The sequence below is a fragment of the Pseudorasbora parva genome, chromosome 24 (genome assembly GCF_024679245.1).
Source record: "Pseudorasbora parva isolate DD20220531a chromosome 24, ASM2467924v1, whole genome shotgun sequence".
NCBI classification, from domain to species: Eukaryota; Metazoa; Chordata; class Actinopteri; order Cypriniformes; family Gobionidae; genus Pseudorasbora; species Pseudorasbora parva.
Genome location: NC_090195.1, coordinates 8,412,468 through 8,440,467, shown reverse-complemented (window position 1 = coordinate 8,440,467; position 28,000 = coordinate 8,412,468). Strand labels below are relative to the sequence as shown.

The following is a 28,000-nucleotide window of genomic DNA, read 5'->3' as shown; positions in this document are numbered from 1 at the left end:
CACCATTCCTGATTTCTAAAACACGCAGCGTTCGGCTAGTCTTTCAGCTGTCAGAGCAGAATGAAAGCTGCTTCTCTCCATAGGTTTTTCCGTCGGCGTGTTCATATGTAAATTGCGCGAGCTTATTTAGATTGAAAGCTCTGAAAAAGCCCATACATTCACCCACCCGTAGACCATCCCCTCGAAGAAATCAGGACAGAAGTGGTTAAAAGTATTAAAACACCAGATGTAAACGGGTAGGACTCTCCCTTGTCTACTTGTGATCTGATCAACCACAACGCATCTTAAAGTGCTTTTTCATATTAAACTATGTTATTCCCTTAACTAAAACAAGTTAATACATTCCTCTCTCGTCTGAGTGCGTGCACTTAATCGCTCTGACGCGCGGTGACGATCTGATAGCATTTAGCTTAGCCCACTAAGCCCAGTTCATTCACTATGGAACCAAACAGAGATCAAGTTAGAAGCGACCAAACACCTCCACGGTTTCCCTATTTAAATACAGTTACACGAATAGTTGAACAATCAAGTATGATGACATAAAATAAAACGTGGTGCTTTTCTAAGCGGATTAAAAAGGAGAACTATAATGTATGGCGGAATAGCACTTCTAAAAGTACTTTGACTCGGCGCAGTAAAATGTCCCGGCTGAAAATCCGCCCTCACCTCTCCCTCTCTCATTTCTATCAATATGGGGGAGGGGGAGATGTGAGGGGGGATTTTTCAGGTGTGACTTTTTACTGCGCCGAGTCGAAGTACTTTTAGAAGTGCTATTCCGCCATACATCATAGTTCTCCTTTTTAATCCGCTCTGACAAGCGTCACATTTTATTTTGTGTCACCATACTAGGTCGTTCAACTATTCGTGTAACTGCATTTAAATAGGGAAACCGTGGAGGTGTTTGGTCGCTTCTAACTTGATCTCTGTTTGGTACCATAGTGAATAAACTGGGCTAAGCTAAATGCTATCAGATCGTCACTGCGCGATTAAGTGCGCGCACTGAGACGAGAGAGGTATGTATGAACTCGTCTTAGCTAAGGGAATAACATAGTTTAATATGAAAAAGTGCTGAAGTATCCCTTTAAAACCAGGTGTAAAACCTGTTTGAGTCCACACTTAAGTGTATATGATATTCTACAGTTTCTCTAGATGGGGATAAACTCCTATCATCAGTGAAATTCTGATTTATTACTTTTTCACCATGTTAATTGTCCATGTAAAATGAGCTCATTTCAATATTAAAGTAGTATTCATTTCTATAGTGCAAAAGGTGTGAGTTTAATACTTAGAGGTCTGTTCAAATCCCTAACCCAAAGAATGACCGAGAGTAATAGTGAAGCATCACTAGCCTTCGCAAATTCCATTAATTATGGAAATCTGAATATATAGTTGTGGAAGACGAATATTTATGGCAAACCCAGTGGAGCTCGGCCGTTCTCTGTGAGCATTACCCAATAGTCATTAACACAGTATGATAATGATGGGTGTGCATGTTTGACGTCTCCACCATGCCCTCAAGCTCCTGCTTTTCATCTATATTTTCATCTCTTTCTCCTTGACTTCTAATTCCTCTCGCATCTGATTCCGCATTTCAGTTTCATCCACAAACTACAGATTCGTGAAACCTTCTGCAACCTTTCTGTGTCAATAACTTATGCTCTTCTGAAACAAATGAACAGCCCTTGTATTTTTCCTCAGTTTCAATTACCATTCCCAGCCTTTTCTCTCACTCTGTGTGTGTGTGTGTGTGCGCTTGAGGGAGTTAGACAGGATGTTCATTATCATACCATAGGTCAGGTCTGTGTGTATTTCCCTAATTGCCTCTCCTTGTACGTGATTTTTTTTTCCTCCTATTGCCTTTCTTCTTCTTGTTTGATGATGCCAAATTTCAGGTCTCGGTGTCCTGCCTGATTCCTCCGTACATCCGTCTGTGCTCGGAATTATTCATCGGAATAGCAGGTGTGACGTGCAGCGTTTTAGTAAGCACCTCGGACTGACCAAGGATGAGAAGCTTTCTCTCTCCCACCTCCATCCCACAAACACAGCCCCTCTAGTGACCCGACGACGGTTTCTGCAAGACTAACCATGACAACACGCCACACAACATCATATGGAAACAATGAGGCTTGTTGTTTCCCAGTACGAAAACGAGGGTCGTGGAGGAGTTTGACACCATCTGTCAATCTTTCTGCGCCTTCCCCTGCTCCTTGTTTATTTATTTTTTTGTCCATCAGAGTCTCATAAAAGCATTTTTTTCCCCCATGTGTTTGTAAACAGCACCGGGTGACAGGGTTCTACCTGTGGAGAGGCTGCAGTCGTTGAGAGTAGCTCATCCATTTCTAATGCAATTAGAGGTGTCAGTATCTCCTCCTGAGAAGCGCTTCCTGCATGGCCGCTGAATATGGTTCCTCCTTCCATTTAAATCCACTGGATTAGATTTGAGTGTCAGCTGGCAGACCTGCTAAGTGTCCCCTGACTAAGTAGACTGAAATGGGTGTCAGTATATTACATAGCTTTTCCAATACTCTATTTTTCATTGGCTTGTGCACAGAATGTTGTCCCAAAAGATGAATCTCAGATGTTTCTATGAAAATTCAGTAGCACTTTTAAATGATTTAAATGATCGTTCACCTAAAGATGGAAATTCTGTCATTAATTCCTCAACCTCATGTCTTTTTAAACTGTAGGACTTTCGTTCATCTTTGGAACACAAATAAAGATCTTTTTGATGAAATGGAAGAGATTTATGTCCCTCCATTGACAGCTACTATACAACTACCACTTTGACACTTCAAAAAGTTAATAAAGAGATTGAAAAATTAATTCCCATTCAACCATTTATAAAGATATATGATCGCTTTATATGATATGTTATTCATTCTCGTGTTTCGCAGCACGTTTGAGCTTCAACGAGAACCAATGAGGTTCATTATCGTGTTACGCAGCACGTTTGAGCTTCAGCAAGAACCAATGAGGTTCATTCTTGTGTTATGCAGCACGTTTGAGCTTCAGCAAGAACCAATGAGGTTCATTCTCGTGTTACGCAGCACGTTTGAGCTTCAGCAAGAACCAATGAGGTTCAGTCTCGTGTTACGCAGCACGTTTGAGCTTCAGGAAGAACCAATGAGGTTCATTCTTGTGTTATGCAGCACACTTCAACAAGAACCAATGAGGTTCATTCTCGTGTTACGCAGCACGTTTGAGCTTCAGCAAGAACCAGTGAGGTTCATTCTCGTGTAATGCAGCACGTTTGAGCTTCAGCGAGAACCAATGAGGTTCATTCTCGTGTTATGCAGCACGTTTGAGCTTCAGCAAGAACCAATGAGGTTCATTCTCGTGTTACGCAGCACGTTTGAGCTTCAGCGAGAACCAATGAGGTTCATTCTCGTGTTATGCAGCACGTTTGAGCTTCAGCAAGAACCAATGAGGTTCATTCTCGTGTTACGCAGCACGTTTGAGCTTCAGGAAGAACCTGTGAGGTTCATTCTTGTGTTACGCAGCACGTTTGAGCTTCAGGAAGAACCTGTGAGGTTCATTCTCGTGTTACGCAGCACGTTTGAGCTTCAGCAAGAACCAATGAGGTTCATTCTCGTGTTATGCAGCACGTTTGAGCTTCAGCAAGAACCAATGAGGTTCATTCTCGTGTTACGCAGCATGTTTAAGCTTCTCTTTATAAATGTTCGCTGATCATTGTTTTTATGTGAAAAGCCTACATTTTAAAGCCATTGTGTGCCTTTAAAAATTTTGGGCAATTCATATGGATCACTTTTACAATCTCTTTATGAACTTTATGAAGTGTCAAAGAGGTAGTTGCGTAGCTGTTAATAAGGGGCAGAAATCTCTTTGATTTCATCAAAAAGATTATTATTATTTTTTCCAAAGATGAACGACAGTCTTACACGAGGGTGAGTAATCAGTGACAGAATTTTCATTTTTGGGATGAAACTGTCCTTTTAAGGCCTGTTCACAACAAGGCCGATATTTATATAACAATAAAGATATAATTCTAAAAATCTTTATAAATAGTAAAAAAGAGCAGTAAGCATTAATGTAAATAGATTGATCCAGAATATTTTCCATATGTATAACTTGCCACTGTTCTAGAGTTTTGTATGTGGTTGCTAGATGGTCAAAGTTTAATACTCTAAGATAGGTGTTCAAATCCTTATTCCTAACTAGGAGCAATAGCAAGATGTATATTTTGGAATAATTGTATGAAATTTTTTTGCAATCATATTGAGATTGAGACGTTGAGATTCATTAGGAGCTCTAGAGGATGCATATTAAGATGCATATGAGATTGCTTATGTCTTTTAAAATCAAGAGACATCAGCAAAAGTATTTGTATTCTTTCTATTGAACTTTATTGGTGCTGTCTAGGGAAAACAGTTGAGATGTTAAAAAAGTTATGTGTTATTATGTGGAAACACATAATATCCCTAATTTATGTTATGTAGGATGAATGTGCATCCTATGTTTGAATATATCTGCTGCTGTTTCACCTGTTCTGTAATATACATCAAAATGCCGCCATTAACTTTACATGCTTCCTCAGAGAAGATCGACTGAGACGGTGTTCCTTTAACGCGAGTCCTCTGTATCATTAATAAGGGTCATTTAGCGTGTGGGAGAGAGCGCTGGCCCGCGCTCTTTGTCTTTAGTGACACCAGCGCCAAATGAGGAGAGACAATGTCTCCTACTGATCAATGAGGGGAAAAAAAGGCTGCCAGTGAAATGAAGTTAAATCTAATGTGATAAACGGCCCCGTCTGTCAGCAGGATCAGATCAGAGGTTTTAATTTTATTCAAGACATTGCGGCTCAGGTAAATAAATAAAGGGTGTAATGTAAGGAGGCGCAGCGCTCCCTAGAGAATCCCAGCCTGAAATTTGAGAGGATGAGATGCCGTTTAGCAAAGATGATTTATGTCTGCTGTAGACCTTCCATTTGAGATCTTAGATCTTCACAAGGGACATTATTTTATTTTGTTCGATATTTTTGATTTTATTAAAACAATTTGTATTATTATTTCATTTTATTTGCATCTAATAATAATAATTAAAGTAATAATTTGTTTTTGCGTCTGTGCAGGAAATGCCATCCGGCCCATCGCATTGCGAGCAGTGTCCGCCATAGCAAAAGCTCTGCCTGGTTTTCCCATTCTGGCCACTGGGGGCATCGACTCTGCAGAGTCCGGATTGCAGTTCCTCCATGCAGGAGCCACAGTGTTACAGGTAACTGATAGAGGCTTCATCGGAAATGTTATTCTGCAATATTATTTTGAATAAGTAATAACTTTGCCACCGCTAAAAAGCATGTTCTATAAAGTATAAATGTGTGTAGTATGAATAGACTACATTTGCCATGTTGTCATTATCATGTGACCTACCAGTGTCAGTTGTGTCGCTTCATGACCTCATGGGATTGTAAAGTTTCCATCGTATGCACATTCGTCTGAAGTTGTTAGGCATCCTGCTACTCTTTGCCTTCTATTTTACAAGTACTGTGAAATCAGACATACTACTCGTCACATACTACTATATGCACTCACCTAAAGGATTATTAGGAACGCCATACTAATACTGTGTTCGCCTTCAGAACTGCCTTAATTCTACGTGGCATTGATTCAACAAGGAGCTGAAAGCATTCTTTAGAAATGTTGGCCCATATTGATAGGATAGCATCTTGCAGTTGATGGAGATTTGTGGAATGCACATCCAGGGCAGGAAGCTGCCGTTCCACCACATCCCAAAGATGCTCTATTGGGTTGAGATCTGGTGACTGTGGGGCCATTTTAGTACAGTGAACTCATTGTCATGTTCGAGAAACCAATTGGAAATGATTCGGGCTTTGTCATCCGCCTCAAGGTTGTGCGTGTTGTGGCTTCACAAATGCTTTGCTGCATACCTCGGTTGTAACGAGTGGTTATTTCAGTCAAAGTTGCTCTTTTATTCTCCTCTGACCTCTAGCATCAACAAGGCATTTTCGCCCGAAGGACTGCCGCATACTGGATGTTTTTCCCTTTCACACCATTCTTTGTAAACCCTAGAAATGTTTATGCTTGAAAATCCCAGTAACTGAGCAGATCGTGAAATACTCAGACGGCCCGTCTGGCACCAACGACCATGCCACATTTAAAATTGCCCATTCTGACATTTAGTTTGAAGTTCAGGAGATTGTCTTGACCAGGAACACACCCCTAAATGCATTGAAGCAACTGCCATGTGATTGGTGGATTAGATCATTGCATTAATGAGAAATTGAACAGGTGTTCCTAATAATCCTTTAGGTGACTCTATACTTCTACTATATAGTAGGGAAGTATTTACTTTCTGATGTATCCAGAGTCTGTGTACAAGACAATCTTCAGTATCAAATCAGAATGTTTCATATAGCACTTTATTCAGATCAAACAAAAAAGGCTGAACAAATAAATTACTTGTTATAATAAGACCAATTTGCAAAAGCATTCCATGTACATTAACAAATATAAAGTCATATATTATCTGATAAGGATATTATATTAATAAGACCAGGGTAGATCATCAAACAGGAAAAACTGTCTGTTTGTGAAAGGATATATAAATTAAATAATACTGATAAATAAAAAATGCCAATTAAAGGGGGTTTAATGCTATTTCATGCATTCTGACTTATATACACTGTTAAAGAGTTGGATTCTCATGCTAAACATGGCCAAATTTTCACACCAAAAAATTGTTGGACATATGACAGAGTATTTCTGTGCCAAATACACTCCTTCAGGATTCAAACAAGTTTCTGAAAGTTTTTTTTTTTTTTTTCTAGCTTTCAACTATGGCCATATATTACTAGCCTGGATGCCAGCCGAACTCAGCCCCGCCCACAACATTTAAGCTTGGGCAGTTCGGTCTGGACTTGATCCATAAAGGAGTGATTATGCCTGAACAGAAACTGTTCGTACCAATAAAATCATCAGGGCGGGCTTTAGACGATGACGGACAGATGATCAACAGTAATGTAATCACTCACGTCATAAAAGGGGCTTTGATTATATTTGTTCAAATCCTAAATGGAGAGCTTGTTTGTATATGGATTCACCTTTACTATTTCTCTCAGAAATGATGATCATGTTGGTAAGTAACTGTGTATCCTTAAATTCTTCTTTTTTTTTACAACACCGGCAAAGATTGTTTATTCCAGCGCGTGTGTAGATTGCCAAGTTGTTAAAACAAATCCTGCAAACTACTAGCTCAAAAACAATAGCTTCTCAGGGTTCTCTGAAAAAAAAATGGCGTTTGGGGGGTAAAATGTGTGTTATTTTGGCCAGGTTGCCTACAAAAATTTGCATTCATTGGTCTATTATCATATAATCGTTGCTTCAACCCGCGGTCATTGAATACAACCCTCAGGAAAAAACGCAGACTTGGCAACACGGTGCAGTTGAGTTCTGTTGATATTTGACAACTAACGTTATGCGTCGCTCCCTTGCTCTGTTGTAGGTCTGTCCAATTGAGGTCTTTCCTGGTTCGGTTGAAACGCCCCATAATTACAGCCCAATGGAGCAGTTTCAGACTCATATTCTGACTAGAATTGAGTATGACCACATCAGGCTAACATATTACGTCAAAATGGGTAAAATTCCTTGTATGCGCACTTCTTCAGGAAGAGCGAGAGCGCACACATACACGTTCTTCTTTCGGGTTGCGAGAGCACTGTTTTTAGACCACAAACATCAGCAATGTCACTAAAGGAGTGTGTTTCTGGTTGAGGGAAAGACAACCTTGTTCAGCTTCCCAAATAAGCCAGCGTTATCCCACGGAGGGATAATGCCACAAATGTATTGTGTGTTTGTCATAGTTAAGTGTGTGTGTGTGTGTGTGTGTGTGTGTGTGTGCGTGCGTGCGTGCGTGCGTGCGTGCGTGTGATATCATAACTTGTCTGTCTTTTATAAATCTAATAAAACTAAAGACTTTCTCTGAGATATGAAGGATGTGATGCTTCTCTATAGGAACTGAAGTATAACATGAGATTGGCTGAAACTGTGTGTTACCCCTTCTTTAATTATTCAAAAAGTGCTCTAAAGCAGTAAAGATACACATTGCATGTCTAATTTTTATTTTTAATTCTGTACTTTTATATGCAAGATTTTTTAATTGGCTTCAGTAGTGTTTTGCTTTATAATAGCTTTCATTAGCATTAACAAACATTATTACTTCATGAAATACTTAATAGCTCATTAGAACCACAGGGCCGCTCAAACTCATCATCAGAACCTGGAAGAGGTTGCTTTGTTGTGTGACGTCACCATAATGGATAAACTAAGCGACTCAAGTCTAAATATGTTTCTAGTTTATGACACAATTTGTCATGGTGTGCATTGTGTTTGAGCATTGATACGCAATTACTTTTAATTGGTATTGTCAGCCCTGCATTTGTCTCAGCTGTATACAAAGTTTTAATTAGAAAACTTTGTTGTAAATGAGATACAGTATAGTTAAGCATAATATTTAGATTGCAGATTGAAAAGTGTTTCTAAACTCTCCACATCATGGCTTGCTCGTGTCTGGGGAGTAATCAAACAGAGAATCTGTATGCAAATTGAATCTCTATCTTTGAATAAATGCATTTACTATTTTTAAAGGTTGATTTAATGTTTCCGTAATGTCTTTCCCTCTCCTACCTGTTCAGTGGGAACACTTGGGATCCGAAGAGCCTTTTTGCATTCAGACATTTGTCCTTTGAGTTAATATGAAAATTTAATTACAGAATAACTCGGGCTCTTGATAGAATCATAATGCTTTCAATTACAGATCCCCCGCTTTAAAAAGCCGTAATTTGTATTTCATCTTACACAATATAATCACTATTTGTGATGCTTTCCTTGCTTTAGAAATGTTCTGCAAGTGATGAAAGAAAATGTGTTTTTGTGTTAATATTTTGGGTTTAGTGGAGGATTAGTGTTGTGAATCGTGGGGTTTGGATGTGGAAGATGAGTTTGGCGAGAACACCCGCTGTGGCACACGTCCTTTCAAACACATCAAAGAGTCTGACTGCTGAGAAACTGCATGCAACACGCATCTGTGTGCTTCATCAGCGCCCAAAACTGATTCTGATTGCCGCTTCCTCTGCGGTGTTTTATCCTCAAGGATAAAACCTGCTCAACCGGGCCTGGCTTGGTTTCGTTCCCCACGCGCCTGTCGAATTCAGGTCAGGTCTGGGTCAATGGAGAACGAACCACCTTTCGGATAAGGAACGCTGGCTGTTGAAAGAATGCGCTGTAATTCAAACTGTTGCAATCAGCGAGACTTGTAGTCAGAACTGAAGGGACTTGGGAAGGACTGAATGGGAGAATCAGGCTCTTCAAAAGACACAAAAACGTCTCGGTGTAAACACAAACGCTGTAGGCGCTCGCGCTATTGTTTCTAAGCAGACGCATCGATTCGACGCCACATCAAAAGTATTCTCCCAAGAACAAATAATATAATGAAGTCCATTCATATCCTGTATTGATTTCTCCGGATCGAATTGTGTTGAACCTGTGGAGTTTTGACTTTCCTTGGTTATTGAAGACAAGACATAGGGTATGTTGGAACCAGAGCCTGATTTATCCCATTAACTAGCAGAATTGCCAAACCATAAAGATAATGGTGTAGAGCTTCGGTGATACCTGCAGTCTTTCGGGTGTAAATTTCTCTAAAAGTCGAGCAAATGTGTGCAAAAAAGACAGATCATTCCATTCTAATGATGCACGGCATCCTGGAGAAAAGCAGATCCTTTATTAAAATCATAACTCAAAGTTCATCGCTGTGGTTTTTCCACGTTCTGCACAGACTGGATGTCACAATGATGTCAGATACACCAGCAGTCTTTGTCGCTCTGATAAAGAGCTCAGATTAGCATCGGGATGTCGAGATTAGCTTTGTAAATATTTATTTTAGCAAATCAGTTCGTCAGGATGGTTTATCCACTTAAAAATGCTTGCTGAATCAACCCGATTTGAACTGAGCGATGTACAAATGTTTTACAGATTGTCCCCAATCATTTGAGAGATTTGGTTCAAAAGAATGATGATTTGCAAATTGTATATCGCTAAGATGCAAGACACATTTGGATTACAAAACAAAATGATTCAAGCTTGGATTTAGTTAAAAATACGTTTTATTAATATAAACCCAAAATAAAATGTGAGAAACCTGGTTGGTTTTCTGTTTAGTTTCCATTACAAAAAAAAAAAAAAAACCTTCCTAAAATGCAAAAATTTTTGGAATTTTGAGTATGTCTTAAAATAGCATTAATTAATGTATTTTTAGTTTTTTTAAACAGCGAAAGTCTTTTTCTGCATCCGAAATTGCATACTATATTGTGTGTTCTATTTAGTATGAATTTGGGGTTTTATAAGTCGACATTTATGTGATTAAAGTCGAGTCGACATCGACCAAACCTCGAGCTGAGACTCAGAACACCTATGGAATATGACAGTGCTGCCCACGAGGCTATTGCTCCTACATAACATATTTTTTATCAGTTCTTTTGTCTTTGGGTTGTTATATTTCTCACAGATTTCTGCTTGTTCTAAATCACACACTGAAGTAGCGCAGTAAAGATTACATTTATAAGAATGCATTAGTGAAAGAGCGATTGCATGTGAATTAATTACTTGCCAGCGTCTCTCTATTATTAGTGAAGCTGTGGGTTTTAATTACTAAGAAATACTTGCTTGAACTTTTCATTTTCTAAGCTATTTTATTGATAAATCATAGGAAAAGTGTTGACTACATTTCTCTGCTACTGAATGTTTCTGTGTGCACGATCAGCATGTGATGTGCTACCGTCTATATGTGCGTGCATTACAATGCCCATTCGTTTAGAAAAGGAACTAATTGCGTGTACAATAAGCTGTTTAAAACTTTAACCCAATCCATTTTGAGCATCCAGATGGTATAATCAAACATATATTGTGGAGCACTTTCTGAGTATGCATTTATTTGTCATTTTTACAGTTGGAAACAGAGTAAAAGCGGACTTTAAAGATTTCTTATCCTGTTGCACCCTCTATAGGCCATGATAGGCAACTAGTCTAAGTCAAGCTTAAAGGGATAGTTCACCCAAAAATTGAAAATGATCCCATAATTTACTCATCCTCAAGCCATCCTAGGTGTTTCCGACATTTTACTTTTAGACGAGTACAATAATATTAAATATATTATTTATATATTTATAGTTATATTAAAAATTGTCCTGGCTCTTCCCAGCATTATAATGGTTGTGAATGGCAGCCCAAAATTTAAAGTCCATCCATCCATTATAAAAGTAATCCACACGGCTCCCGGGGGTTAATAAAGGCCTTTTAGAGCAAATCAATGGGTTTGTGTAAGAAAAATGGGTTTGTGTTCGTTTCAGAAGGCCTTTATTAACCCCCAGATCCGTGTGGAGCACTTTCATAATGGATGGATACACTTTTTTGGGCTTCAAATTTTGGGCTGCCTTTTAATGCCATTATAAAGCTTGGAAGAGCCAGGATATTTTTTATGTAACTCTGATTGTATTCGTCTGAAAGAAGAATGTCATATACACCTATGGCTTGTGGGTGAGTAAATCATGGGTAATTTACTAATTTTCATTATAAGGGGAACTATCCCTTTAAACCATTATGGCAGGGCATTAAAGTCAAATAGTCTGCGCAATCCCTAGTATAAATGTGTGTAGTATGAACAAAATGAATGAGAGACAAACTACATTTACCATGTTGTCACGTGACCAACATCGTCATCGACACAGACAGTAGTATTCAGACATACTACTTGGCACATTGTTTTCGCCTACACGTGTGTATATATACATGCAGGCGAAAACAGTGTGCCAAACAGTATGTCTGAATACTACCATGGTGGTGAATCGACACAACTGACGATAGATAGATAGATAGATAGATAGATAGATAGATAGATAGATAGATAGACAGACAGACAGACAGACAGACAGACAGACAGACAGACAGACAGACAGACAGACAGACAGACAGACAGACAGACAGACAGATAGATAGATAGATAGATAGATAGATAGATAGATAGATAGATAGATAGATAGATAGATAGATAGATAGATAGATAGATAGACAGATAGATAGATAGATAGATTGTAACCAAAAATATTTTTATTTTGTGTTCCTCAAACAAAAGAAGGTCATGCAGGTTTTGAACAATATGAGGGTAAGTAAATGATGACAGAATTTCTATGACTTTAAATGTTTGTTCCTTTTTGTCTTAATTCTAATTAGATAGCATTATTTGACAAAGCAGGCGAGCTAATAACCTACATTGCTGAAACGTTACTGGGTTTCTGTGAGCATGTACTTTATTCTACCGCAGCTAATGTGATCCCCTTGTCGATCGATACTCTTTAGTTGATTCATTACCGAATACATCGCTTTGCAATCACCCTGTAGGGGATCCAGGGCTCCTCATGGTGCCGTATTGACTTTCATGTGTGATAGTGTAAAAGTAACCTACCTATGTTTAGCGCCTGTTACTACTCAAGAAAAATCCACAGATCTTGGAATGCTACTAGCTTAACACAGCCAAATGACTTTCATTTACTGAAGCAATGATGTCAAACGTTCACACTCACGTTGTTGTTGTAAAGTATAATGTCTGCTCCTTTAATAAGATTGGGCTGTTATGATAGATTTTCGCCTGTCATAATGAGACAGTAAAATAGCAGCATTTAGTGGCAGCTGTAGGAGATCAGGACAACGTTTTCTTAGGGAGGTCTTTGGGGGCAATGGAGCAATATTTCACTAATGGCAGAGCTGGTTCAATCTTAATGATCCACACTGTAATTTGGGTCCTTCCCGGTGCATGTAAACAGTTGCGATCTGCAATAAAGAGACCGTCATCAAGTAGTAAAAATGACTTGTGGCCTAGAAAGCATCAGGATTTTGTAATTTCGTTTCAAACTGCTAAATGTTTCCGTAGAGAGGGGTGTAAAACAATAGATTTGTCTACAACACAAAGCAAGCTTTCAACAAGCAGCCTGCTTCAGAAACCACAACATTTTTGCAATGTTGCTTTCTGGTGGCAGTTAGATTACGTTATAGTTCAAAGATGTGAATTTCAGAACATGACATGCTGTTTACGTACTTAGATAGTTGCAGATCAGCATTTAGGTCATTCTAATTGCAAATTCATCTTATTTTCATACAATCAAAGTGTTGTGGAAACATTGTGAAAATGCCTATCTTTTTGGTTTTCTCTATGTAGCATCAAAACATCAATATAATGTGTTTTCACTTAAAACATTCTAGATGTGAAATACACAAAAATATTGTAGCCAGAATACGATGTGCAGTTTATGTGAAGACATAAAATGTGACCCTGGGCCACAAAACCAGCCAAAAGGGTACATCTGTTTGAAATTGAGATTTATTTACTTTCCATTGATGTATGGATTGTTAGGATACATGACAATATTTGGCCGAGATACAAATATTTAAAAATCTGGAATCTCAGGGTGCAAAAAAAAGTTACGAAATATTGTAATAATCACCTTTAAAGTTGTCCAAATGAAGTCCTTATCAATGCATAATACTACTAATAATAAATGTTTGATATATTTAAGGTAGGACATTTACAAAATATATTCATGGATCATGATCTTTACTTGAAACCCTAATGATTTTTAGGATAAAAGAAAAATCAATAGTTTTGACCCATACAATGCCATAAATATACCGTGTGACTTATGACTTGTTTTGTGTTCCAGGGTCAAATAAGATCAAACAGTATAAAACGTGCAAATTTAAGAAAAGTTACATTAAAAGGCACAATATGTAAAATCTTTGGATTTAAATAACCAAAAACCACTAGAACAATGTTATATATTTTGTCGTCTTGAGTACTTACATGGAGTACTGACAGTTGAGTACATCCCAAATGTTTCCAAGAATGTTTAAATCCAGAGAAATAAACAAATTAAACCAGGACACGGATCGTGTCCATGCGTCGCCTATCAATGACATACCCACGATGCCCTCGATTTCCGGGTTTGTTTATTTATTTATTTTGTAGAAAACATGAAAACACCAAAGATGCTTTATTATATTGTGTTTTATAAGACAGGAGAGCAACTGTTTAGATACATTCAACACCAGAAAACAAACCATTGTTATATAGCTCAACACAGTTAGTCTTATTGTTTAAATCTGGTTTTCTTGTTTTAACTAATATCGATCTAGCTTACTGCAGTGTGAACAAGTGTCTCATAGCAGCTGCCGAACGAGCGCACAGAGTAGCATTAAAACATTACTTTCAACACACTCAAATGTATGTAATATGATAAAACAGAGCTGTGTTACCCCACGTACACATGAGCGGAAGAAGCGGACGTGCTCGTCTGCGGCATAATAAAAGTCCCATGAAATCCAGACATCATCAGGCAATGCCTTTGTTTTGAATAAACGACATCTAGCTTATTACATATGATATGTAAAAATTACATATTGTGGCTTTAAGTTGCAAATAAAAAATTTTTTGTATACAGCCGAAATAAAATGTTGAAAATGTTCTGATTAAACAGAGTTTTTAAGTACCTTTAAAATATTAATAAAACAGTGTTTTACTATGGGGGGGGGGGGGGGGGGGGGGGTGAAACACTCAGTTTCAGTCAATCTCATGTCAATCTTAAGTACCTATAGAGTAGTATTGCATCCTTCATATCTCCGAAAAGTCTTTAGTTTTATTATATTTATAAAAGAAATATGGGCTGTACCGAGTCTTTCTGGAAAAACCTGAGCGCCTGGAGGCGTATCGAGTGGGCGGAACTAAAGAATGATGAGAGCACAAAGCGGTGACGTCCTCAAGCGTGGAGAAACTCATGGCTATCACAGATAATGATCCAGAATCATTCGGAGGCTGAAATAAATTGAACAGGAGAAACGGCAACAGCAGGACGTCCGTCTCTGTGGTATGTACTGTATTTAGTGGCCTGTCAACATTTGTGTGTCTTTACTCGCAGTTTATGAGGACATGATTCGGTTTATGGACTATTGTATGCAACTAAACCTTAGCAGTAGCAAGCAAAATGGTTTTGCACGTCAGACTAGTGTAACGTTATAACTTACATAGAACAACAATGGAGTAACCGTTAGCGCATTTGTATGACGAAGCACGCGATCGTGTCGTTTACTGATGTTTACTCATGCAAAGGTAGCCAATAGCAGAGACATTTGAAGCAGATTTACTCACCGGCTGCTTCCAAAGCAGGAATGAACCTTTATCGCTGGGACCGCTCCGTCAAAAACACACTTCTTTGGTATGATTTGGTAAAGTCCTGACAGTAGTGAACGGTGGAGATCCACTTTTGCATCGCGACTGAAGCGATGTTATGAAGCTTCCGGTCATTTCTGCGTTCAAATCGGTTCAAATGCAGCGCTGCCTTCCCGGAATGCTGTGCTGAAGCGTTGATGTCACCCATAGGAATAAAGTGGAGCGCGGCACCTGGATTGACTGGATCTGCACCTGAGTGTTTATGGGCGTGCATTTCCTCTCTTGCTCTAGTCACGCGCGCGCGCACCCTACCGGGAGAAGAGCCCGTACGGCCCATACAAGGACCTTCCGATCTATTAACGTCAAGTCGACCCACACTCGAAAAAAACTCTCCGAAACTTGTGAGAAACCAGAAGGAGTATTACAGAATACTCCATCAAACGTCCAACATTAGTTTTTGAAACTTTGTCTATGTTTAGGATGGGAATCCAAGTCTTTAACAGTGTAAAAATCTCAGTATGCATGAAACAGCATTTCACCCCCCTTTAGAAAACAAGACTAAACTGCAATGTATGCTGTATTTATTTAGGTTTTAAAATAACAAACGTAATACAACTCTTTGTTCAGGTGGTCACTCCTCTTTTTATGCTTCTGAGCTCCTCAGTAACAGGATTCGAGACCGCTGTGACGCGCATCTGGTGCTCATCTGCAATCACACCACCGGTCACGCACCGCTCTCTCATGGCTCTCGCCAGCTTATCACAAATAGCTTTACATCACAATCAAAAAGCAGTGAAAATACTATCATTTGTTGACCGAATGTATGTTTAAATGCCAAAAATACAACAAAGCACGTTTATGAAATACATATTTGGAATGAAGTGCAGGTGACTTAATAATGACAGAATTTAAAATTATTGGCGAACTACCCCTTTAAAATCACAGGCGTTTCCTGTTGTGCGACCACACACAAAAAGAAATGGAAGAATGCTTATATCTGTAGAAAACAAGGGTAAAGGTTACATCCACTTGTTAGACACCAAACTAGCCTGTATTGACTACATATAGTCCCCTGGTTCAGTGGCTTGTGAAACATATTTACTTCCAGTGACTTCCATAAAGATGCCGTCTTTTACCTGAAGCGCTAGACAAAATATCAGTTGCTCATATTTTCCCGGTGTGTTGGTCAATCTGTGCGAATCAAAAAGGACACAAGCTTCATGCATAGTCATTGTAACATTTGGATGCCAAACCAAATCTCTTTGGGGGGAGAGATGGTGCACGGCTAAATGCCAGGTTTTTATTGCAGGAAATAAAAGAGCAGACAGAAAAAGAGAGAGAGCAAGATGAGGGTAGAGGGAGATGGAAAGAGCAGGAGCACTGAATCTAAAAGCGTCTGTGCTCGATCTCAGAAGGAGTCGAAATCAATGCACCACCACAGTTTTCAGCGCAGATAAAAAGGACCTGCCGTCTCAATTGCCTGGAAACTACTTAGAAATTCTCACTTCAAATTTATTTCAGGACTCAGCCACATTAGCGCTAAATACTTTGGGTCAGGATATCTTTGATGTTCTGCATCAAATGAAAAGCAATAATGGGCAGCGACTCCTGTTCACAGAGCAACAAGCCTGGGATTTTACAGCCCCATCAGACATAGGATCACTCCGTTTAGTCTTGTTTGCGGTTCTTTTCATCATAATGAATCATTTGTTAGCTCAAATCCTATGTGTTTTTTTTTTTTACATACACACATACTATTCATCGTTTTTCTTTGATGAACAATAGCCCACCCATCCTTCCTCCGTAGGAACGCTGATCCTCACATACCTGTTAAAACGGTGTCCTATTGACGTTGTCTGCTCTGTTAACTGCAATAATTACGAATCAATTGTTAAACTCTGTGGCAGGCATCAGTGGACTCGCGTATTTGTTGATGTTAAATCAAGGTGAAATGACATCGAACCAAATTGGACTCAAAAAAACGAAACGTTCGTTTGTGATGTGTAGATACGAACTGTGGCATAAACGGGGAGAAAAACAAGTTTTATGCAAATGAGAATTGTAATGAAAACATATCTCCCAGAGATGCGCTAGCCAGGGTAAATGCCTCCATTTTCTCAGCATGAGGTATGCCGCGTGGGATTTAATTTTTAAATATACAAATGATGCAGCACGGCCAATGATCTGCACCCCCTTCCCCCTGAGAAAGTCTTTGTTGTGACTGTGAGAAGGAGGGAATAGGGATGGGAATTGTTAGGAATGTAATGATTCTGCTTCCGATTCCACTTAACGATTTGGGTTCATTAATGATTCCATTTGCGGCCCCCTCCTTTCTCACTGAACAAAAACAGGGCTAGTTTGGGGACATTATTATTATTATTTTTTATTAAAGTATGAACAATATATATATATATATATATATATATATATATATATATATATATATATATATATATATATATATATATATATATATATATATATATTGAAAAATCTTATACATTTATGAGGTGGCGAGGGGGCCTTTTAAGGTAAAAGACTCACCAGCATGGGGCACACAGTATTGCAAATAATATTATTTAGCTAAAATATGTTTTTTAATAATGTCTAAGTTAATATTTGTTCAAAATGAATCCTTGTTCAATACTTACTGTTCTCTATTTATTTATCTATAATACCGGTAGATAAAATAATTAATTTTTTGTTCAATAAATATACTGTCATTCAAATGTTAGCATAGAATTTTATTTTAAAGGTCCCGTTCTTCTCGATTCCATCTTTCAAACTTTAGTTTGTGTGAAATGTTGCTGTAAGAGCATAAATAATACCTGTAAAATTATAAAACTCAAAGTTCAATATCAAGCGAGATATTTTATTTAACAGAAGTTCCCTTTCAAAGCCTACAGCGAACGGCCGGTTTGGACTACAGCAGAAAGTGCAGGGATGTAATGACGTCACTAGAACCGTTTGTTGACTAACCCTCCGCCCACAAGAACACGCAAAATAGGGGGCGTGGTCTTGTTGCTCTCCCACGTGGAGAAGAGCGCGCATTCAGCGATTGCATCTCCCCGTTATGGTAAGAGGCGGGACCTTTCCGGGCAAAGTGCGCTAAGCTGCTGTCCAATCACAACACGGGAAGCGCTGGCCCAATCAGAACTCGTTACGTATTACTGAAGGAGGGACTTCATAGAATAAGGAAATCATCAGGCCGTTTTTAGGACAGAGAAAACAGCGCTGTACAGATAAGTCAATTGTGTGAAAAATACTGTTTTCTTACACGTGAAACATGAACTCATGTTATATTGCACACTGTAAACATAATCAAAGCTTCGAAAACACGTGAAGAATGGGACCTTTAAAAATACAGAAACTAAATTATTTTAAAAAGTAAAGATTCTGAAAGCATTGGAGTAGATCCCATAATAATTGTATATGGATTCACAGCAGTAACAATAAATTATATTTTGTTATGATATGATTAATATCACATTTTTTCATTATAAATAGTGATTATCTAAAACTTTACAATAAGAGTGCATTAGTTAACATTGGTTAATGTATCAACTAACATGAACTAACCATGAGCAATACACTCATGTATTTGTTCATCTTTGTTAATCTTAGTTAATAAATAAAAAAACATCATGTTCATGTTAGTTCACAGTGCATTAACTAATGTTAACAAGATTTTAATTACAAATTAGTAAATGTTGAAAATAACATTAACAAAGATGAATGCTGTTAATTATTAGTTAATGTTAACTAATGTTAACTAATGAACCTTATTGTAAAGTGTTAGGTGGACGCTCAACTTAATATATGATATTTACCATCTGAATCTAACTGTAATTTCAACAAATGTTAAAATCATTCGGCTATTTATTATGATGTAAATTATGGTGACTTTTGTGCCAACAGCAGGGGCGCTTTTTACCCCAAATACCTTTAACATATTCTTCTGTTATTGACAAACTGTGGCTTTATCTTGAACAAAACAATGACCTAAAAAAAATGGGAACTTTGTCTCAAAATACCAAGATGAATTTTATTGATTCTCATTTGCTACTTAAATCTACAACATTTAAAAAAAAAAAAAAACATCAAATATTAAACAGATTAGTGAATAATCAACTTTCCGCTGCTGCCCGTGATTATGGCAAGGATCAGACAAATTTCCACGTGCATCTCGAAAAGCGGATGTTTTAGAAAGTGCTGCGGCAAGTTTTTTGCCATTTAGTGGTTTAGAGGGAAATAAAATCAAAAGAGCCTTTTACCCCGTGGAGCCTTTAGCCCCGTTGTACTACTTTAACGTGTTATTTAAATTAAGTAATTATTTACGCATTCAAATTATTTAACACACCCACCCAGACCTATGTAATAATCCTTTTAATGTCCTTGTATCTGAACCACATAAAACATGTGATAAATCATGAAAATAGCACTATTTGGCATGTCTCAATGCGTCGTCAAAAATAAAACACACAATTACCTAATATGCTTACAAAATCTTTTAATAATATTTGAATAAAGGTTGTTGATTCTCAACAATGTTCATTGTATTAACAAAAAATATATATATTTCAATGAATATTTGCCATGAATATTTGCTAATAAAGTAGTATTAGCTGTAGATAAAGTACTAATTGTTGGGGATTTTAATATCCACGTAGACAATGAAAAAGACGCATTGGGATTGGCATTTAGAGACATTCTAAACTCTTTTGGAGTTAGACAACACGTATCGGGACCCACTCATCGCCTTAATCATACTTTAGATCTAATAATGTCACATGGAATAAATGTTGATACTGTTAAAATTCTGCAGCAGAGCGATGACATCTCAGATCATTACCTAATATCATGTATACTTAATTTACCTAAGGCTGCAAAGCCATCCCCTTGCTTCAAATATGGCAGGACGATAACCGCTGCGACTAAAGATTGCTTTGTACATAATCTTCCTCATCAGTTCCATCTCCTCAGCATTACAGATAGCCAAGAGGAACTTGATGCTGCAACAGAAACTATTGGCTCTCTCTTTACTAGCACTTTAGACATAGTTGCTCCTCTGCGCTTAAAGAAGATTAAAGCAAATAATCCAACGCCGTGGTACAACGAGCACACTCGGGCCCTTAAAACAGCAGCCAGAAAAATGGAGCGCAGCTGGAAGAAAACAAAACTGGAAGTTTTTCGCAATTTGTGGAAAGAGAGCATGATTGCATACAGAAAGGCCATAAAAACTGCTAGATCTGCTTATTTCTCAACTCTTTTAGAAGAAAACAAACACAACCCTAAGTATTTATTCGATACAGTGGCTAAATTATCAAAAAATAAAGCTTTAGCTTCTGATGTTTGTAAACAACACAGCAGTAATGACTTTATGAACTTCTTTACTAGTAAGATTGATAATATTAGGAATAAAATTATAACCATGCAGCCGTCTATTACAGTCTCACTTCAGACAGAGCATTGTAGTATCACTGAGGAGAAATTACACTCATTCACTACTATAGGAGGAGAAGAATTGGCTAAACTTGTAAAATCATCAAAATCAACAACATGTATGCTTGACCCTATACCGACTAGGCTATTAAAAGAGATACTTCCAGAGGTCATAGATCCTCTGCTTAATATCATTAATTCATCTTTGACATTAGGATATGTACCAAAAACTTTTAAGTTGGCTATAATTAAACCACTTATTAAAAAAACGCAACTTGATCCTAAAGAATTAGTCAATTACAGGCCAATCTCGAATCTACCGTTTCTATCAAAAATACTAGAAAAGGCTGTGTCTTCACAATTATGTTCCTATTTAGAAAGAAATGGTATATGCGAGGATTTCCAGTCAGGATTTAGACCATATCATAGTACTGAGACTGCTCTAATTAGAGTTACAAATGATTTACTCTTATCATCTGATCGTGGTTGTATCTCTCTATTAGTGTTACTCGATCTTAGCGCTGCATTTGATACTATCGATCACAATATTCTTCTGAATAGAATCGAAAATTATGTTGGCGTTAGTGGAACTGCTTTGGCATGGTTTAAATCGTACTTATCTGACCGTTATCAGTTTGTAGCAGTAAATGAAGAGATGTCACACCGATCACAAGTTCAGTATGGGGTACCGCAAGGCTCAGTGTTAGGACCGTTGCTTTTCACCCTGTATATGCTACCACTGGGAGATATCATTAAGAAACATGGCGTTAGTTTTCATTGTTATGCGGACGATACTCAGCTCTATATTTCCTCACGCCCTGACGAAACCTACCAATTCACAAGATTAACGGAATGCATAGCTGATATAAAAAATTGGATGAATAGTAATTTCCTGCAACTTAATTCAGATAAAACTGAATTTTTAATTATTGGACAGAAAAGCTCCACATGTAGTAACCGAGAATACTGTCTAACACTTGATGACTGCTCTGTCAAGCCCTCGTCGTCAGTGAGGAACCTGGGTGTGCTCTTTGATACCAATCTTTCATTTGAAAGCCACGTTTCAAGCATCTGTAAAACCGCATTCTATCATCTTAAAAATATATCTAAATTACGGCACATGCTTTCAATGCAAAATGCTGAACAGTTAGTACATGCGTTCATGAGCTCAAGGCTAGATTATTGTAATGCTCTACTGGGTGGTTGCCCTGCTCGCTTAATAAACAAACTCCAGCTGGTCCAAAATGCAGCAGCTAGAGTTCTTACTAGAACCAGGAAGTATGATCATATTAGTCCAGTTCTGTCAACACTGCACTGGCTCCCTATTAAACATCGCATACATTTTAAAATCTTGCTTATTACTTACAAAGCACTAAATAGTTTAGCTCCCCGGTACTTAAGCGAGCTCCTAACGCATTATACTCCATCACGTCTATTGCGGTCTCAAAACTCTGGCCAGCTGATAATACCTAGAATATCTAAATCAACTGCAGGCGGTCGATCATTTTCCTATCTAGCTCCTAAACTGTGGAATAGTCTTCCTAGCATTGTTCGGGAAGCAGACACACTCTGTCAGTTTAAATCTAGACTAAAAACACATCTCTTTACTATGGCATACACATAGAACATTTTTAACTTGCATTATTCAATTCAATTGACTGATTGTTAGGCTGCATTAACTAGGTCAGCCGGAACCGGGAACACTTCCCATAACACCTGATGTACTCGTTACATCATAAAAAGAGTGGCATCTACGCTAATGTTAGTCTCTCTGTTTATCCCGAGGTTTATCCCGGATCTGGGCCCTGTCCGGATCGGATGGTGGACCTGCCTGGACATGACCAGCTCATCCTGGAGTGTCTGCTGAGCCGTGTCAATTGGTGTCTCCTCTGAATTTGCCTCACAGGCACGACATGCTCAAAACCCGTCTTCGGCGCAATAATTCCGATCTTTCATGTATTCATACTCTTGTGTAATCGACGCCCCATCCCATCATTTATTTCCAAATAAACCTGTCTCTTCCGTGATACCCTAAAATTTTGAATATTCCAATCTAATATGATTTCTGACCTGTAAGGTTGCCAGAATAATAATCTTACACGGTGTGTTAATAGGCCAGAGGAGAACTGGCACCCCGACTGAGTCTGGTTTCTCCCAAGGTTTATTTTTCTCCATCATGCCCTGATGGAGTTTTGGTTCCTTGCCACTGTCGCCTTTGGCTTGGCTTGCTCAGTTGGGGACACTAAAAATATGATTAAAGTTATTCAACTTATTATACAAATAAAATGTATGAATTAGGTCTTATTTAATTCTATAAACTTAAATACTGATCTGCCAACATTGTTGCTATATGATAAATTAAAATAAGCTGATAACATCACTGTTTTCTCCAGTACGACTGTACAGCCAAATCTAATTTTGTCGCAATATTATCCTGTTTGACACTGTGAAGCTGCTTTGACACAATCGTGATTGTAAAAGCGCTATATAAATAAAGTTGATTGATTGATTGATTGAATGAGCTAAAAAATTTAAGGCAACCCGGTAACTTATTTTTTAAACATTTTGAGTACAGTGTAGCAATATTCCAGAGGTGGAAAAAGGCAGATATCAATATTGTCAACACAGAGATAGGGTGTAAATTAAAGAAGACCAACCATAAGTATATTTGTTTTATCAGTGTTTAGTTTGAGAAAACTACTGGTCATTTGGTTGGAAAATAGCAGTGCATATGGGAATGAATGTAGAGCGGGGTGTCATCTGCATGGCAATGAAAGTTAAAGTCATGATGATGTGTCCTTAAGGGAAGCATGTAGATGATGAAGAGTAAAGGTCCAAGAACAGAACTCTGTGGAACACCGTCTTAGGCGGGGCAGTCGTAGTGGGCCTAACGTAGTTCAGCTTACATTTCATCAATTTGAGTGAGTACCTCTGTATGAGTTTTGTCTCATGTATAGGCCTATATAATAGTTTAGCCGTTTCAGTAGCATTGCAGGAAACTCTGTCTTTAGTATTTTAGTTATTTTTTCATCTGCATCAATGGAGGACCGCAGTCGTTCAAGAACTGTTAAAGGAATGAAAATGAATGAAAACTGGTTATGCATAAGATCCTTTTATCAAACCCATTCCTTGAAGCGAGATATCAGATACATGCTCAGAGAGAGTCGAGATGCAAAGGTCTACATGTCGAGTCAGGAACCAGCTGTGAGCGTTTGCAAAGCGACTGAATGCTAATCCTGTGAATGAAGGCAGTTCTCGGGCCGACTCTGGCTGATGTCAGATCGGCGATAGCGCCAGGAGATAAGCATGTCTTATCTGCTTCCTTAAGACGCGGTGTGACTGCCATCTGAAGTGGCGTAGACACTTGCACAAAGCCAGGCTTCAAGCGTTCCGCGCATATCACAGTCTCCGAGCTACAGAAGTGTAACAGAGTCAATGGAAAGGGCTCCGGCGCGCGCTGACGTGCGGTTGATGAGTGAGCATAAGCTCTGTGTTATCGGACTCGTCTGTGCCCTGCCGGTAATGAGAGAATGAATTAGATTTCTCTTAAGGTCAATTGTATTCTGCATTTCAGACCATGTGCGTTGTAGTACTGCTTTGATTCAGTATGCTGACGTTTGTCTTTTGAAGCTTCTTTTGAAGGATGGCACATGTTTTAATGACCTTCATTTCTCTCTCTGTCTCTCTCCCTAGATGTGCATGTGTATATGTGCATATATTTATTTGCATGGGTTTGTTAGTGTAGTGGTTAATGGTGTGACCTTGTATCTGAAAGACTGAAGGTATGAACCAAACCGTACATTTTTATAACTCAGAGATATCTCACCCAGAAATTAAAATGCAGCCTTTATTTATTGATTTAGTCAATCCAAACTGACGTATGCAAATACGAATAAAAGTATCATAAATAGAAAGTGACAATTGGTTACATTGCAAACCAGATGTTGCATGTACTGTAAATTGATTTTCATTATAATGTATGCAAAAGAGTGGTCAGTTCATGCAACATTTCTTCTTTTGTGTTCCAAAATTATGATAGAATCAAACAGATCTGCAGAAATAGGGCCCTATTTTAATTATCTAGGATGTATCCGAAACCACTTTTGCTAGTTCAAGAACAGGAAAAACCGTCTAAAGGGTTGTACCTTTTCTCTTAATGAGTCATGGGCAGGGGCGTAGCCATCTTTTCAGAAGTGAGGGGGACAGAAATGTCGTAATGACATTTTTTTTTTTGGACCAATATAATTTATCGCATCTCTTGCTTTTAATTGGGCAAGATATCAAATACACTGCTGAACAATAACCATTAATTAATATCTATAATGTTATTCTCCTATTTTTTATGCCAATTTTATGATTGGTTTATATACTACTAACACTTCTGCATTAAGACTTTACAGATTTTATGCAATGTAAAAAAAAAAAGTATTCTAATGTAAACCATGCTGTTCTCTATGTGAAGATATAGTAAAGTGTAATTTATTCCTGTGATCAAAGCTGAATTTATCATCATTACTCCAGTCTTCAGTGTCACATGATCCTTCACTAATCATTCTCATATGAGGATCTGATGATCAACACACATTTATGATTATTAGGGGCCAAGCACCGAAGGTGCGGAGGCACCTATTGAAATTGTTAGTGTTCCTATTATTATTATTCTGCTTCTTCTTCTTCTTCTTCTTCTTCTTCTTCTTCTTCTTCTTCTTCCGCCATAGGAGTCTCTGGCAGCCCATAGAACCGTATGGTAAAAAGTTGTGAAATTTGGCACACTCATAGAGGCCAGTCTGAGCTGTCACTATAGCAAATTTGGTGCCTCTAACTCAATCCCTCTAGCGCCACCACCTGTCCAAAGTTTCACTCATATTTATGCTTATAACTTTTGACCCCTAAGGGCTAGAAACAAAATTCTTTTTTCATCGGATTCCTTGGCTCAAGCCGATTCGATTTCACCCTATGATGTCATTTTCCGGTATGCAAATTTTCCCGCCATTTTGAATTTTCTGAAAAACCTACTTTTTCGAACTCCTCCTAGGCCGTTGCTCCGATTTTCACGAAAATTGAAACAGATCATCTTCAGAGCATGCTGACAAAAAGTTATGGAATTCAAGTTGATTCGTCCAATCGTTTTCAATAAACGCACAAACAAATTTTACGTGGAGGTTGCAAAAACACACTAAAGGCTATATCTCCGCAACGCTTTATCGTATTCAAACCAACCTTGGTACATGTCATCACAAGCATGACCTGAAGCAACATGCAGCGTTTCGGCGCAGCGCCACCTACCTGTCCGGAGATACGAAAAATGCCTATTTTGGCTTATAACTTCTGAACCGTTTATCCAAAAATCATAAAATTGGTCTCATTAGATTCAGGGCGTCATGCCGAGTCGACTGATATCCAATTTTACCATGTCGGCCATTTTGGATGTCGGCCATTTTGAATTATGTGCAAAAATGCTGTATTTTATGAACGCATGAACAGATTGTTACGAAACTTGGTATGGGTCATCACCACGATGCCCTGAAGTAGCCTGAGAAGTTTCGAAACAGCGCCACCTAGTGGAGAATTTTTTTTTTCAAACGCTTATAACTTTGGGTGTGGTTGACATATTTTGATGGGAGTGTGTTTTTTGGTCTCCTGAATCCTTGCCGACTCCAACGATACCAGACTTGCCAGGTTTCGGCATATGGTTTGCGCAGAGTTGTAATTTAGTGCTTAAAAAACATTTGCTGATATCTTCGAAACCGCTAGTCCGATCGAGACGAAACCAGCCTCAGAAGTTCGGAAACATAGGTCGATAGCTATACGCTAATGCCCAAATCTCAAAATATTGATAGTAAGGGGTAGTAAAATCCAATCAAAGTCAGGTGTCAGTCCTTTTTTACGTGTTTTTTCATATAAATGTCTATAACTCCAAAACAAAATGAAATATTTTCACCAAACTTGACACACATATGTATGGGCTCACTATGAGGACACATAAAAAAATTGGTGGGATTGTGCCTCTTGGTGGCGCTATAATAAAACAAAACATGAAATTCCCATTGACTTCAATGCAGTATTATGGTTTAAAATGCTAATGCTATAATTTAAGAATGCATTAGCGTATCGTTACAAAACTCGGTATGTGTCTTCCGCTCCATGTCCTGAAGATACTCAAAAAGTTTCGGGGTAGCGCCACCTTGTGGTCAAAAGTTGTAATAAAATGTACAGAAATGCGAATAACTTTTGATTAAATTAACCCATTGTAATGAAACTGGTCATAATACAGTCAATGGCTCATGCCGAGAACATGGATACCAATTGTGCCATATTTTGCAAACCTATCTGTCCTCCGTCTTGTTATTTGTTAAAAACCTACTTTTTCAAACTCATCCTAGACCGTTTGTCCGATTTTCACCAAAATTGATCCGTATCGTCTTCAGACCATGCTGACAAATAGTTATGGATTTCGGATTGATAGACAAAACAGTTTTCATATACCACTGCAACAGAGTTGAGCCATGATGCAAAAATTACTCTTGAGGCTGTATCTCTGCAATGCTTTGACATATTGACACCAAACTTTGCATGTGTCATTGTCATCTCAATCTGACTAAACCACATCAGTTTCGTAACAGTGACACCTATTGGTCGAAAGTGATAAACCATTAAACCATTATTATTGACTGTATTTAAAATTTGACTGCTATTTTGCCTAAAATCAACTTAATAGGTCCTTAATGGCTCATTGTTGCAGTTGGCTCGAGACTTCCAGCCATGTCTTGTCTTCTTCTTTGCGCTTGGCCCCGATAATGGCTGCTTGCAGCTATATTTAGGGGCCAAGCACCGAAGGTGCGGAGGCACCTATTGAAATCGTTAGTGTTCCTATTATTATTCTGCTTCTTCTTCTTCTTCTTCCGCCATAGGAGTCTCTGGCAGCCCATAGAACCGTATGGTAAAAAGTTGTGAAATTTGGCACACTCATAGAGGCCAGTCTGAGCTGTCACTATAGCAAATTTGGTGCCTCTAACTCAATCCCTCTAGCGCCACCACCTGTCCAAAGTTTCACTCATATTTATGCTTATAACTTTTGACCCCTAAGGGCTAGAAACAAAATTCTTTTTTCATCGGATTCCTTGGCTCAAGCCGATTCGATTTCACCCTATGATGTCATTTTCCGGTATGCAAATTTTCCCGCCATTTTGAATTTTCTGAAAAACCTACTTTTTCGAACTCCTCCTAGGCCGTTGCTCCGATTTTCACGAAAATTGAAACAGATCATCTTCAGAGCATGTTGACAAAAAGTTATGGAATTCAAGTTGATTCG

At 38.3% G+C, this 28,000-nt stretch overlaps 1 protein-coding gene across 1 annotated transcript in view; it reads left to right on the top strand.

Annotated features, from left to right (window-relative positions):
* Positions 1-28,000, top strand: part of dpyda.1 (dihydropyrimidine dehydrogenase a, tandem duplicate 1) — a 266,445-nt gene that overhangs the window by 205,034 nt on the left and 33,411 nt on the right. The window contains exon 18 of the mRNA XM_067435665.1: positions 5,090-5,232. Within this exon, the coding sequence (XP_067291766.1) occupies positions 5,090-5,232 (143 nt within the window). The remainder of the gene's footprint in view (positions 1-5,089; positions 5,233-28,000) is intronic.